This window comes from Salarias fasciatus, chromosome 12 (genome assembly GCF_902148845.1).
Source record: "Salarias fasciatus chromosome 12, fSalaFa1.1, whole genome shotgun sequence".
Lineage (NCBI taxonomy): Eukaryota > Metazoa > Chordata > Actinopteri > Blenniiformes > Blenniidae > Salarias > Salarias fasciatus.
Genome location: NC_043756.1, coordinates 9428643 through 9443059, shown reverse-complemented (window position 1 = coordinate 9443059; position 14417 = coordinate 9428643). Strand labels below are relative to the sequence as shown.

Sequence of the window (14417 nt, the reverse complement as noted above, 5' to 3'; positions counted from 1 at the left end):
AGGCACTTGCACCGCTTTTACCTGATGGCTCCAGTGAGTGGTCTACTATCAAAGATTCTCAGATTGATAGCATTCAACAAGGGCAATTCAGCCAGCTTGACAAAACCATAATTAGGCTGCTATCCCATTGATTCAACTCATCAAAAAATGAAATATTTCATTTAGCTAAATAGTTCTTGAGGGTAAGAGATGCCATTACATGGATGGAGCCATTTTTCCAATATAGACTAATGTTCAGTTGGCTTTAATTTCATACTGAATGCTCATGTTCAAGCTGCCCTTTAGTATTAAAGTTAACATGAATTCACCGTTAATGATTTTTATGCCATCTGCAAAAGCCGAACAGTGAATAATAGCTGGTAATTCCCATTATTCGTGGAGGTGTTTGATCTGCATGTGAAAAAAAAAAAGAATTAAAACCTATTAAAAAAAAAAATGCACATGGTAACCTTGGGGCACATATGACCACTTCAACACAAACACAGGCTATAAATTTTCTCTGCACCACTGACACCAATATGTAGAGTTCAGAAAACAATTCAGGGCAGTTCATGACATATCGCCCTCATGCATAGTTAAACCGCCCTCTCTCGATGCTTCATATTATATATCACTCCTGGCAGCTTGCAGACCGAAGGTCAATGTTCAGAGTTCATCACTTCAAGCTGGAGTCAGGAATGCTGCTGTTGTACCTACATACACGATGGGAGCAGTGAGAGGAAGTAAATATCTCATTTACATTTACGGGTGTGTCACTGAGGTTTGTAAACGAGCGCGTGTGGGATATCTCGACGGTGAAAAGCTGGCGGTGGTTTGCCAAATCATACATTTATTCCAAAAATGCAGGTTCTTTCAGCATCGGTTCTCATGAATAATTCAGCAGCTGACTAGTAGGTAGATTTGTTTGTATTATCTGTTGCATTAAGTCAGGACAAATGCAGCTAAAAACAAAAAGCATAAAAAGTGTGCTGACACATTCAACATGCATGTGTCTTAATATTTTTTCAGCATGAAAAAAAATCCCTGTTTGAGCTTGTTTCACTTCCTGTGATGTGTCATGGAAGGGTGCCAAATAGAAAATATAAAGTCTTTTTGTGCCCGAATAAAGAAATGAGGTGTTAATTGGAAGCTTATGTTCTGGTTTTGGCTCATTAGTGAGATAATGTTTTAATTGAAATCCCACAAATGCTGCATTTGCTGGTTAATTGAGACGTAAACAAGAAAGCGGGGAGACATCGTGTTCTTCTGAGGCCTGTTCCTGCAAGAGCTTGAAAAAAAAAAAAAAAAGAGTGAGGGAGAGTGGAAAGGACCTTCCCTTAGGCGTGCGTGTGCTCCAGCCTAATCCAACACTCAAGTAGCATTTGTTCCCAACACGTTAGGATCTGTCTGCCTGTATGTGTGGAAACTAACAGAAGATGATTGTGGTGACAGTGGGAGAACAACACTGACCTGAAATGCACTGTTAAAAAAAAAGGAACCCACGTGTGTAGAACACTATAGGAGCAGTTTTATTTTTTTTTTATTTTAAATGTTTTAAACATCATTGATATTTCTTGTTTGTAACTAAACAAGTTTACAATTTATGATTAACTGATCTCATTTTACCATATTTTCTGTAATATTCCTTGCATTTATGAAGCAACCATGTTCTTTATGTTTACAGCTTACATGTGCATTCACTGTATGGAAAAAAAAAACAATCAAACAGCAGAGTGCACTCAAGGATCTCAATGTCACATGCTTATTATGTGTCTCATTAGTTATAAGAAAATTGAATCTGATAATCATCACTTGATAATTGGAACAATCCCTGCTGTTCCCATCTTAATGATTTATCTTAATGTGTAAATGAAGCACAAACACGTGTCATACAGAGGCAGAATGCAGCAAAGACTCAGATCTGCCTGTGAATACACTGCAAGAAGACGTGACATATATTAAAGCGATTCCTCTCTTCTTTTTTTAATACAGATACATGTCTACACATTACCACTATCTAAATATTGTTTATGCTATAAGATATACAACTTCCCATGTCTTACTGTAAGAAATATTGAGGTAAAGTTGTTTCAGTTTCATAACACTCTGCCACTATTAAAGCAGTTAAAAGTAATACATTTGATCCATACAATTTCATAATACTCTACAAAAAAAAAAAAAACCCAGAAACTTGTCGATACCAAGCACACAGATATAAACACCAGATCACAGGCAGTAAACTGCTGTGTCTCACCAAACTTCATCCACTACGGATAGAAAAATGGGTGGTGCCACCTATGGGTGACAGCACGTACTTGGCTCTTTGGTTGTTTAGTATGTTTAAGTTTTCAAAAAACAGCTCAAAAATATATATAAAATCAATACAATATAGATCCCTGTGTTAAATGAATTCATACACAGGTGTGCCTCGCCGTTAAAATAGATGGTATTTAGCGCTGCAACACAGAACCTTTTTATATAACAGATTTATTTTTAGTAAGAGAGAGATATATTTATTTCTTTAGCAGCACATTCCATCCCCCATGTATTTTGCATAAGATGGAGCGTTATCTATGCTTTGTGATTATGGAAGCAATGGCATGAAAAAAGAGGGAGCAGAGAAAGAGAGAGAGGAAGGGTTGAAATTAGACAACTTCACGAGGAGAACCAAAGAAAATATCTTCACTGTATTGACTGTAGGATGCATTTCTTTGCTCAGTTACAGCGCAGCTCTATCTCGTCTGTGTGGAGGGTGACGGAACGTCAAACCGATAAGGGAAAAGCTGTTAACTTGATGTAGGGTGATGATCAAATGTGAGATTACAAAGGAAAATCAAAATGTGGGCGATAAGGAGGTCTGTCATTGTATGAGGCCAAAAACAGGCGAAGGTATGCGTTTCAAACAACTGCAACAGAAACGAGTCTTAAAGATGCAAACGGAGGATGAAAGCAGATTTAGCATTCCTGATTCTCCGCTCAATATGGTTTCCCTGTTTCACACTTCATCCCGCTGAGTCGACACAAAATCCCAGGCTTAAACTTGTAAAGACTGCGGCTGTCAATGTGGCAAATATGCGCTTATTTCAAGAGGAAAGATAATCTTTGACAGAGACAACACGTTTTTATTAAATCTGCCATCAATATCTGGCAGATCACACTTCCCTACCACTCCAGATAAGGACTTTCAAAGATACAGTGAGCGGTGCCGTGTTTATCAAGTTCTACAGCTTCAGATAGAATTAGTAGCTTTGATAGTTCTTAATTGATGATACATTACCTTTTTTTTTTGACATTGGCAATGACTAGTAAAATCAAAGATCAAGACATTAGCCGATAATTAAAGCTGATTTTTAGACCTTTTTTTTCCTTCAGCTCTGGGTTGACATGAGGCGCTCACTCACCAGCTCTGGCACAGGACCTACGTATGTGCTACAATGTGAATGGTGCCTGTAGCATTATATTATAAATGCACATACTTATTGTAACGCATGTGCACACACCTACGCACAAGCGTCAAAATGCACACACAATCTGTTGGCCACATTCTCCTGCCTATAGGGAAGACAGGAAACATCTCTGATAGCGCATAAATCAAAGACAGACACACACACACACACACACACACACACAGTATGCATTTGGCAGCAGGGGGCAGGTAATAAGTTGGGGGGACTTGAGAGGAAAGTGCTTGTCATGCAGGAACTTCCAACAGTAATGACAGGCTATTAGGTTCATTTCACACCGACAGGCGACAAGAGGATTCACATAAAGTAAACACAGGTTCTTGAGCCACACCTGTGGTGCTAACACAGGTATAAAGGTTTGTCTGCCACTGAAGACGTAGATACAGCAGATCACTAAATCCTGGAAGAGACTGCTCTGCTTGTTTTAGATGCTTTTCTACACCAACACACAATTCATGTGCACAGATCTTTATTTATTTTAAATCAGGTGTATCAAAGCAGAAAGATGGTGTGCTTGTCACCCGAGTGCCAATGTTGGTTAGATTAAATGAAACTTGTACCATTATCGTTTGAATATGTTGTTGCGGCTGAATTAAGCGTCATTCAACAGATAATGAACGCAGTGTGGAATGAGGAAGTCGATCAACACAGGATGTGACGACACCAGAGCCAGCAGGCCCCCCTGCAGCACATTTTCTTCCTTGGTGTTGGTGTCTTTAATTAAGGACATCCTTCTGTTTCTGTTGTTTGGACTCTTCTCTTCATGTTATAAACAGTCTGTGAGCTTTCGGCTACTTGAAAAAAAAAAATAAAACATCACAAAATTCCCATGAGTGCATTTAGCTCAGCATACAGCACTGTTGTTGCATAATACACAACACATCACAACAGCTGCTCAGCATGACTTTTGTTTACTTCGTCATGTCCAATATCAAAAATGTCAGCACGGAAACAAAACAAAACAGATTGGAACGCTATCGTCTGTTAATTTGTTGCCAGCGTTGTCAGGTAGCCACAAACTCAAGCGTAAACAGTCCAAAAAAAAGCTTCTAATCCAAGGTGAGAACACATTGCCAAGGAGTAGCTGGAAAAAGAAATAATTCAGCGGCTCAAAAAAGGCAACATTTAATATGAGAGCCATACTGAACCCGAGATCCATCCTCACTCTCAAGTTAGAGCGCTGAGTGCGGATCTCCTGAGATTAGTAACATGGTGCTGGTGCACACGATTGCGGAGCAGCCTCACATACAGTTCTTGCACACGTGGAGGGAATATGGGCAGGGAACATTTTCTGATTCAGAGCTTGCTGCCCTACATCAGTATTTCCCAGTCCGGGTCCAAAGGGATCGCATGCCCTGCATCTTTTAAACGTCTCCCAGCTCCAGCATCCCTGAATGAATGGGTCGCCACCGAGCTCTGCAGGAGCCTGATAACAAACCGTTCATCTGAATCAGGTGTGCTGAAGCAGCGAGGCATTGGAGGCACATGGGGGATAGGGTCCCTCAGGGGCCGGACCAGGGAAAGCTGCCCTACTTGCAAACAAAAATAATTGAATGTTGTTGCAAATGCACTGAGGACATCATTTCTGAAGTGCTGTTATATTAGCATTTTAAAAAGTTTGTTGTTATTCCTTTTAATGTGAGATGGATCTTGATATTGTGATTGGAGATTTTTTCTATCTTATGTGCTGCTTTATTCAACTCAGAGTTGAGGGGAGGCTGGAAAAGATTCCAGCTGCCAATAGGTGAAGGAGGGCAAAGGCGGGCAAGTTGAGGTCTCCAAATAACGGGAAGAAACCAGAGAACACAGTGAAAACCTTAAAGGAAATAGAACGTGCAAACTCCCCACTGAGCCTGGAATCAAACCAGGCATGGTGTTGCTGTGAGGACCGTGCTAACCGCTACCCCTGCTGTGCAGACCTGCTTGTTTAATCTGTAATTGAATGAAGAGGGGCTTAAAAACTGCATTCTCATGAGAGGATCCACAGGTGTAAGTGACACTTTGTACGACTTGAACACACACACACACACACACACACACACACACACACACACACACACACACACACACACACACACACACACACACACACACACACACACACACACACACACACACACACGCATAATGATAATCAGTTAACCAGGCTATACAAATGCAAATGCCTGACATATGAGCCCAGGCACTCTGGTTGTGTGGTTCAACATCACAGTGAAGCTGCTCGGTGAGACACTTTGATAAAGCTGGATCAAAGGACAGTGAAGGAGAGGCATTCAAGACCTCCGACAATAGCCCTTCTGACAAAGAGCCAGTAACTGGCTTATAAAAGCAAATGGATGCATAGAAATGAGGTTTTTGGAGGGAAACATCTGTAAGTGAGTGTTATTGAAAGGAAACGTGTATTTACAAAGGCAAGTGCACAACATCAATGCATCCTTGCATGCTCATACATAGATGAATGCTCGCTTCACACCTTTGCATAGGTGATGAGGTAAAAAAAAAACAAAAAAACAAAAAAACTGAAAGTGCAAAGTAGGCAACTCTAGCCTGAATTCCTCGGGAAAAAGGTGCACTGTGGAATTCATTTTAACACCTGTCTTCTGGGATTTCCTCCATTTCTATCCTGAAGCTTCTGTGCCCTGTCTGTCATCTCCAATTTAACATTTTCACACACACACACACACACACACACACACACACACACACACACACACACACACACACACACACACACACACACACACACACAAATCCCTCTCACTTTCGATTCTGTCTGTTTAGGTTGTCGTCCCGTCTTTCCCGATTCTCTCATTGTTTTTGCAAACTCTCGTTATCCGTCGACATGGCAGGCTTCCTTCCATTTACAAACCTCTTGTCATTTTAAAATTGGACCCTGCGATCCTCATACCCTTTCTGGCTGACGCTAAATTAATAATTATTTGCTTTTTCCTCTTCAAACACACTTTTTTTTTCCATCATCCCTTCTTCCATTTCCTTTATCCCACTCTTTCAGTGCATTTCTCTGGCAGCATGCTCCCATTTTCCCCGTCTCCATTTTTATCCTCCACTCTTTGCGCATCCCCACACTTCCAAACCTTTAAGCTCCCCCCTGAGAGTGCAATCCTGACAGCTTTGCCACACTTTCCCTCATTTACAGCAAAATTATTCTCTTTATTCCTCTATGATGACTGCATTACATGCACTGAGTTATCCACTAAGTGCATGTGAAGGGATCCAGAGATGTGCCATTACATCTTCCCCAGCATTCATTTTGTATTCTCACCTCTCTCTACTTGTCTTCCTTTTGGAAAGCAGCAGGATAGCAGAAGGGCTGCCTGACATATTTTACTACATCTCCCTGAGCATATATCTTTCCCGCTCCGTCCCCGCTCTCCCTTCTGCGGTTGCTCTTTTACCTTTAGCAGGCGTACAGATGGCAGGAAGGCTGCATGGCACAGTTTTCGGATGGTCCAGTTGAGTGGCCGTGGCGCGTCCAGCTGGTTCATGGTGTCCACTCTTCACGGCGCGGCCACTGGTGCCTGGCGGGCTTTCCCGGCACCAGGATCAATGCTGCCCCGCTAGGGGGGCGAGAATAGGAGAGGGTCTCCAACTCCAACTGCCGAAAAACACGGGAGTCCCAGGGCATGACCCTTGACGGACAACCATCAACCTCGACCGCCGCCACCACCTTGAAGCCTTTACTTCCCCAAGCAGATGAAGCTCTCCCCCCGGGCAGCTCTCTGCCCCCTCTCCGCTCCTTTTATGCGCGCTGCTCCTCTCCGGCTCACACAAATCCAAAGAATCCAAGGCAAGTCCAACCTGGAGCACCAGGAGCATCCGATCCCTCTCCCACCAGTAGCTGGAGCGCTCTCTGCTCTGGCGCCAGAAAACCCAGAGAGTACAGTATTCCCCCAAACAACGGCGCAGAGCGCAGCGGTGCACTACAGAGACAAGAGCGCATAGAGTGAAGGGATGCAGGTAGAGGAGGAGAAAGAGAGGAAGAGAAGGAGGAGAGATGGAGATGTGGGGAGAGGAGAGATGAGCAGTGCAGTGCAGTGCAGTATAGCACAGAGGGAAGAGGAGAGGAGAGGAGAGGAAAGGAGAGCAGCGCAGAGCGCATAAATGGAGCAGCCTGACAGGCAATGGCTTAGATTTGAGGCTGCATGCACACTACTGTCTCCAAGATGAAAACAGAGAGAATGGAAGAAAGAGAGAGAGAGAGAGAGAGAGAGAGAGAGAGAGAGAGAGAGAGAGAGAGAGAGAGAGAGAAAGACAGGGAGAATGGGGGGGAGACAAAAATATGGTTTTATGCAATTAGCGAACAAGCTGACAATCAAACCATGGAGAGTGGATGCAAAAAAAAAAAAAAAAAAATCCAAAATATTGCTGCTGTGCATGGAAAAAGAAAGGATAGAGAGACACAAATAGAGGAGGCAAGATGGAGAGATGTGACGAGGCACTGTTTGATGGTCAAAGGGGAAATGGGTGAAGGAGAGTGAGAGCTGTGAATCCAGATGGAGAATGAAGATGGAAGCGCATTGACTAACTTGGTGTTGTGGCAGTGGAGAGGAGTACGACCTACTTACACATTTGCATGTCAGACATCATATTTACGCATCAAAAAATGCACCAAAGTGGTGGGAAAAAGAAAAAAAAATGAGGAATGCTGGAAGACGGGACTGCTGATGTGACTGTCATACTGTATAAACTCATTTTTAATGCCTCTCAGCATCCTCAACTCCCCCCTCCCTCATTTGATGCAGTTCTGTTTGCCGTATTGGCACGAATGTTAATCTGCATTTCCAAATTAATCACCAAACACATCACATTTTATTCATTTTTTCCCCTCCAACTTGTGACTCGCATATTTGGGCGGAACACCTGGAAAACATGCATCATCTGCCTATCTTGTATTAAACAAACATTGAAAAAAGTCCAGTGATAAATGAGCAGTCACAGCTTTAGTGTTTATGGAGATGTCTTGAACTGTTTTAAAGCCAGCCTCATATGAACAGGTCAAAACAGGTTTACGCCGTTCAGGATCGACTTCACATTTCACACAATGTGTATGAATACCAGGTTCTCCAACTTTTTCATTCTGCATCTTTATTAGCTAAATATCGTCAATTTTTACACCTCCCCATCTTTCATCTCCTTTCAAATAAATTCATTCATTTTGCAATGGGTTAAGTATGTCTATTCACCATCGTTTACTGCAAAAAGCTGAGATGATCAGGTCTGATCACAGGGTAACTGATTATTCTCACTGTCTAGGGGCAGAAGGCCAATTGCATTTTGTAAGAAGCTGTTGGTTCATCCACCAACATGCAGCAATCGAAGACGGCCAACCTCATCAGGCTTGGATGCCTGACTGTGATGCAAACTGACAAAAATAATAAATTAAACGAGGCATCTATTTTTGCATCATATTTGTTGTTTTCCTATTTCTATTTTGAACCTCTCAGACCGCTCGTCTCAGGATAATTACCGACACACAATATTTGAACACTTGTCACAACAAAAGGTATGAATAAAATTACAGCTGTCATCGGGGCAGCGTTGTCGTGTTTGTGCTGGCTGAAGATGATTCAGTGTGATCATCTGGTTTAAAACAAAAGCTTTAGGGTTTCAAAGGTGTTGACGATAAAACAAAATGCTTTCTTGTGGATGCATCTGACACTGTCGATGTCTACAAATGGTTCAAATTCATGTCAGAGTGAATGCATCCAGGCATCAAAATGTCTGGATGTGTGTCCAAGCAGCAACATGAAGAAACTGGAAGCTCTTAACTGTGATGTGGACAATTAATGCAGAGGCCTTGCATTTAGGTTTTGACGGGGGTGCAAAGTGGTGTAGTGGTTAGTACTCATGACAAGAAGGTTCAGAGTTGGATAAAGCGGCATATAGGATGGGCAGATTAATGTAATCTTGAGGAAAATGAAAGCTGTTGCTTAGTTAGAACAAGAAATGCTGTCTGTTTTTCTCAAAGCGCAAATCAGGAACAAAGATGGAGGCGTTTTTTTGTTTTTGTTTTCTTTTGTTCCTCCTCAAATTAACAGGAAAACAATAGCTGCTGCATTGCAACACAAGAAGGCGAGACATGACTGACACATTGCTCTTTAATTGTGTCATTTTGAAATTCAAATACATCACTGATAGTGCAGAACTTCTTTCTCTGGCAGTAAATGTCCTAATTACTCTCCTGTCTCACCGTTTGTGGGCATTTTCTTGCTGTTAATTAAGACCTGACATTAAGTGTATTCACCTCACTGACCACTGGCTCCCCTGAGGACCGCTGAGACCTCTGGGATACCTGACTGACAAATGTGTGAGTGTGTGTTGTTTGCATGTATGTGTGTGTGTGTGGTGGTGGTGGTGGGGATGGTTTTGGTAGAGAGGGGGGCTGTGTGTTGTACCCTCTCAGTTCACACACCTCTCCATCTCGCTCCATCAGACGGTTGAGCGAACGCGGCAGCTTCACACTGCACTGCTTCCGTCCCGACTCTAGATGGCAACCTTCTAATGCACAAAAGCCACGCCAAGCCTGACTCCCAGTTCCCCATCACCACACACACTGCACAACTTACACTATCAATTTCAAAGTGTCGGCTTCTTTACTATATCGGAGAAACACCATCTGCCTTTATAACGGTGGCTTTGTCAGGATGAAGGACTAAACGACACTCTGCTTTATATTTGTCAAAAACAGAAACAAAAAAGTCAAGCTGCTCACTCATACCAGAAGAGGGCACCTGTTCAACACTCAACAGAGAATGTTTTGCTTGATTTATCCTCTCACTCTTCATGGCTCTACTAATTATCATGATGTTAAAAGGTATTAAAGCCCTGTCAAAAAACAAAAAAACAAAAACAAGACCAGGCAGGATGAGAGTTTTTTTTTTCTCTCGCTGCGATTCATTTCTCCCGGTGGGAACTGACTTGGCAGATGAGAGGCAATTTACTGAGAATCACTTCAGTTGAACAACCCTGAGAGCTTGAAAAGGACGGTGAAGGTAAATACCACAACTATCCAAAAAGTGTTTTATCGTGTTTTAATATGAGGTGAAAAGAGGACTTTTCTGTGGCAATTTGCCGAGATGGAGGTGATTTATTTTTTACACTAGTATCAGAACAAAACATTGAAATGATTAGTAAGCCAACCGGAGTCATGGTGTTTTATTGCCTACAGACATGATTACATCTTGTTTTGTGTTACTCACAACCCACAAGAAGTCATCTGGATGTACAAGCGGGGGTGTGTGCAAATTCCTATGTGATAGCACTGAGTGGGTGTCCTATAGCCGATTCATTCCGAGACATCTTTGCTACAGGTGGACCTTGTGACACTGCCTATCTGTGCTGTGACAGGAGTGAGAAAGAAGCCCATTTCCACCTGTCATTCAAGCAAAGCAGCAGCGACCAAGCAGCTGCTCGCTCATTGACTATTCTCCCTAACCACATTGTGCAAAGGCGGCGTGTGAAAGAGCAAAGATCAGCGAGTGTCTCTCAGAGAATGAGATGGGCACGTGCTGTATCATTAATGTACTATACAAAGAGATATTTTAATTGAAATCTCAGCACTATTGTCCATTAGCTATAATGAAGTGAACTCAACCACCTGAGCGCAGTCGACTGGGAGAGGAGCTCTGAAACCTGACGCTAGGATCCGCGAGTCGGGATTACACCACTTAACCACACACAATGTGATCCGTCAGAACTGAAGCTTGAATAAAAAGAAAGGTATTAAGTTGGTTCGGCTCACAGTTCTGATTGAAAGGACAAATACATCCAGCAGATTCAGTTCCCATTTGTGATGGCTCACCACAGTTGCCAGGTTAACTAAATAGAAGCACTTTCATTTGTGACATTTATTAGATGGCGTTTTTTTCAGCGACTTTGATGAGCGGGCTTAATGCACGGCCTCGAAACCAGATTCACCTCATGGTAATCATGTCTGGTCACAAGGACTACTCTTTACACAATGCAATAGAAGACATTTTTGGAAGATCTTTGAATGTTGAGTCTGCCAGAGGTCAGATCCATCACAAAACCTAAACTAGTTACAAGCTGCTCCACCGGTGAGGCAACATTCCTCAAAAGAGAAAAACTCTTTGTTCAAATTTGCAGTCTGCTGAACAGATCAATGAATGCATTTCATCTGATCCACTCAGAAGGGCCAGGAGCTCTAAGAAGTTCAAGTGAGCTTAAAATCATTATTGAAATGAAAAATAGAGCATACTTTATTGCGATGCTGTTTAATAATATATCTGAGTTGTAAAACTTAGAAATCATTGAGTGCATTCTAGTGCATTCATTTAATTTAGAAGAGAACAGAATTTCTTTAATAAAGGCTCAGTTCTTTGTTTCAAAGTGTAAGTGGATAACTTAAAGCGATACTTCAACATTTTGGCAAATTGGCCCATTTAGCGCAATTCCTTAGCCATTTCGAACAGTATACTTACTTTTTTTGTGAGGGCGAGCTGTTGTTTATTCAGAGGTGAGTCGGGGAAGTTTTTCGGGACGGACACAATGGACGTGAGCGGTAATTTTTTTCCCCTCGTCAAACTCATCAAATACACAATCCAACAACCCCAAAACACTTTGGTGGACACGTTATAATCCGCACATTCACTACGCTGTGAAATATTAATGCAAAATTACGAGATTGAGTTGTTTATGCGAAGATTGCTTAGACGGAACTACTTACTAAATATGGCGTCTGGGCGTAGTGATTTCAAAAGAAAAAGTAGTTCTCAGTATTTGCTTCAGTGTCGTAACGCTACAATATTATTTGTTGGTGTTCCACAGCGTAGTTAATGTGCGGATTATAACGTGTCCACCAAAGTGTTTTGGGGTTGTTGGATTGTGTATTTGATGAGTTTGACGAGGGGAACCAAAAATACCATCCACTTCCATTGTGTCCGTCCCGAAAACCTTCCCCGACTCACCTCTGAATAAACAACAGCTCGCCCTCACAAAACAAGTATGTATGCTGTTCGAAATGACTAAGGAATTGCGCTAAATGGGCCAATTTGCCAAAAGGTTGAAGTATCGCTTTAAAGCACATGAATGAAAAGTTGTCCACCACAGTGGTCCACTTCAGTCCACAGAATTGGGCAGTGGGCTTCAATAACACATTTCTATGAGAAGTATCTGCTATTTCAAAAGTTTCTCCTGGTGACTGCAGTGTTTTAGTAAGAATAGCTATCATACCTACTCCCTTACAGCTGCTGTGCCAACTGCTATTTAGTTTTGAGCCACAGAACTGAACAGAAGTTCACAGCAATATGTGGAGAAATGGAGCATCAAACAGCCTTAGCATGAAAATCCTACTGTGGTGTTCTGCTTGTTAAAACTGACTGCAAAAATTGTGCAGACAAAGGAGCAACAGGTTTTTATCGTTGGTTTCAAGAAAAAGTGGTAGATCCGCTCAACATGTCCATTATGAAAGACCCTGATAGATAAAATGTGGCCCTGTTGTTAATTAGACTGACTCTGGAAATCACAATTGACATGATGACTGGATTAGAAGATGTGGTCTCACACTGTTTGTGGTTTAAATCTAAGAGTTCATTTAAGCAGAGCATCATGTTGTTTTCTCACTTTGGAAGCCTATTACCCATCTTCACACTTCACGCACAATGCTTCAAAAAAAAAAGTGATGGTGGCAAAGCACAACTGATTTTAATTCAGGAGATAATGATAATATTGTTGTTGGAAATAAATTCAGACATAAATCTGATCACTTTATTCTTTGTCCACAAAAAAACTGGACAATCTGATCTCTCAATTGGACAAGTTTAAATCAGAGTAGAAAAAACATAGTGACCATGCAACTGCATCTACTGCCAACTTTTGAGAGTACTTGGTGACTAAAGATATGTGTTAACAAAGCGGTCTCCTCCAGACTGACGGTGCTGTGGGTCTTTTTATAATTCGACTTCCGCTGCTTCATCTCTGTGTGACGCTCAAACCCCAGAGAACTGTCAGTAAGCGACAGTTCAATATTTCCCTTCAAACGCGCTCAAATAAACACACGTATGCACGCACACACACAACGACCCCCTGCTGCCTCGGCCCTGAAGAGGCAGGAAGACTTCTGCTGAGTCGGGTACACTCCTCCATCTGGAGGCAAGCGGTGATTATTAGCCTGTGGGATGAAACTGCACGTACACGTGCTCACACGTACACAAATAGCCCTCATAATGTGTTATTTTTTTCCACATTTCCTTCCATCATTACTCATTATCAAGCTCATGGTTGTTCAGAATCGTCTCAATATGCCAAAGCCCCAGCGCAGTTTAACACGACCTGGAAAGCCTTCAGCCCTAAACTCCCGAAGCTGGAAAAAAAGGGGTATAAAAGATCATATTTATGTCTTCCTACCTGTGAAATCAGGCAACTTTTTCATTTAAGCCTCAGGCAGCACTGCTAAATGATATCGGCAGGTGCAAACGACTGTTGACAAGGAATTGTGTTATCGGTTAGGCCAGAGGTAACGGTGAGGAGATGCTACTAATTAAAAATAATGACCTGCAGGGATTGTTCGTGTGGCAACCACTTATCCTCTATCGCAGCTTCCCATAACGGTATTTCAGGTCAGAGAAGATTCAGTTCATTATTTGTATCCACCAGCCTGTGGATACAGAGTTTAACTGCCAGATCAAACCCAAAGCATGCAGCCCTAATCGGAGGAGGTTCTCCTCATAAAACAAAACATCTATCCAGCCTTCTCATTGGCTTAGTTACAGCATTTCAATCTTAAATTGCCCCTGCAAACTTTAATAGCTTCCAAAAAAGTTCAGAAGTGCAGGTTTTTATAGACCATACACCAGGAATAAAAAGAGCTGTCGCATTTAAAGCGAAAGGGATGTGACACATTCAGTAAGGTCGGTTTGTTTATCCACATGTTGGGGAACGAGCATCTGTCAATGCCTGAATGAGTCTGACAAGACTACTTAAGACCAGACAATT

General features: G+C 42.1%; 1 protein-coding gene across 20 annotated transcripts in view; it reads right to left on the bottom strand.

Moving 5' to 3' along the window:
• Positions 1-14417, bottom strand: part of trpm3 (transient receptor potential cation channel, subfamily M, member 3) — a 151030-nt gene that overhangs the window by 103783 nt on the left and 32830 nt on the right. For 7 of the 20 annotated variants that reach the window (XM_030105807.1, XM_030105815.1, XM_030105816.1 and 4 more), the window contains exon 1: positions 6860-6949. The exons of 12 other annotated variants lie outside the window; for them this stretch is intronic. In XM_030105807.1, coding sequence (XP_029961667.1) covers positions 6860-6949 — 90 coding nt within the window. Of the gene's footprint in view, positions 1-6859; positions 7760-14417 lie in introns of those variants that run through there. One more of the 20 variants, XM_030105803.1, reaches the window with a different exon arrangement.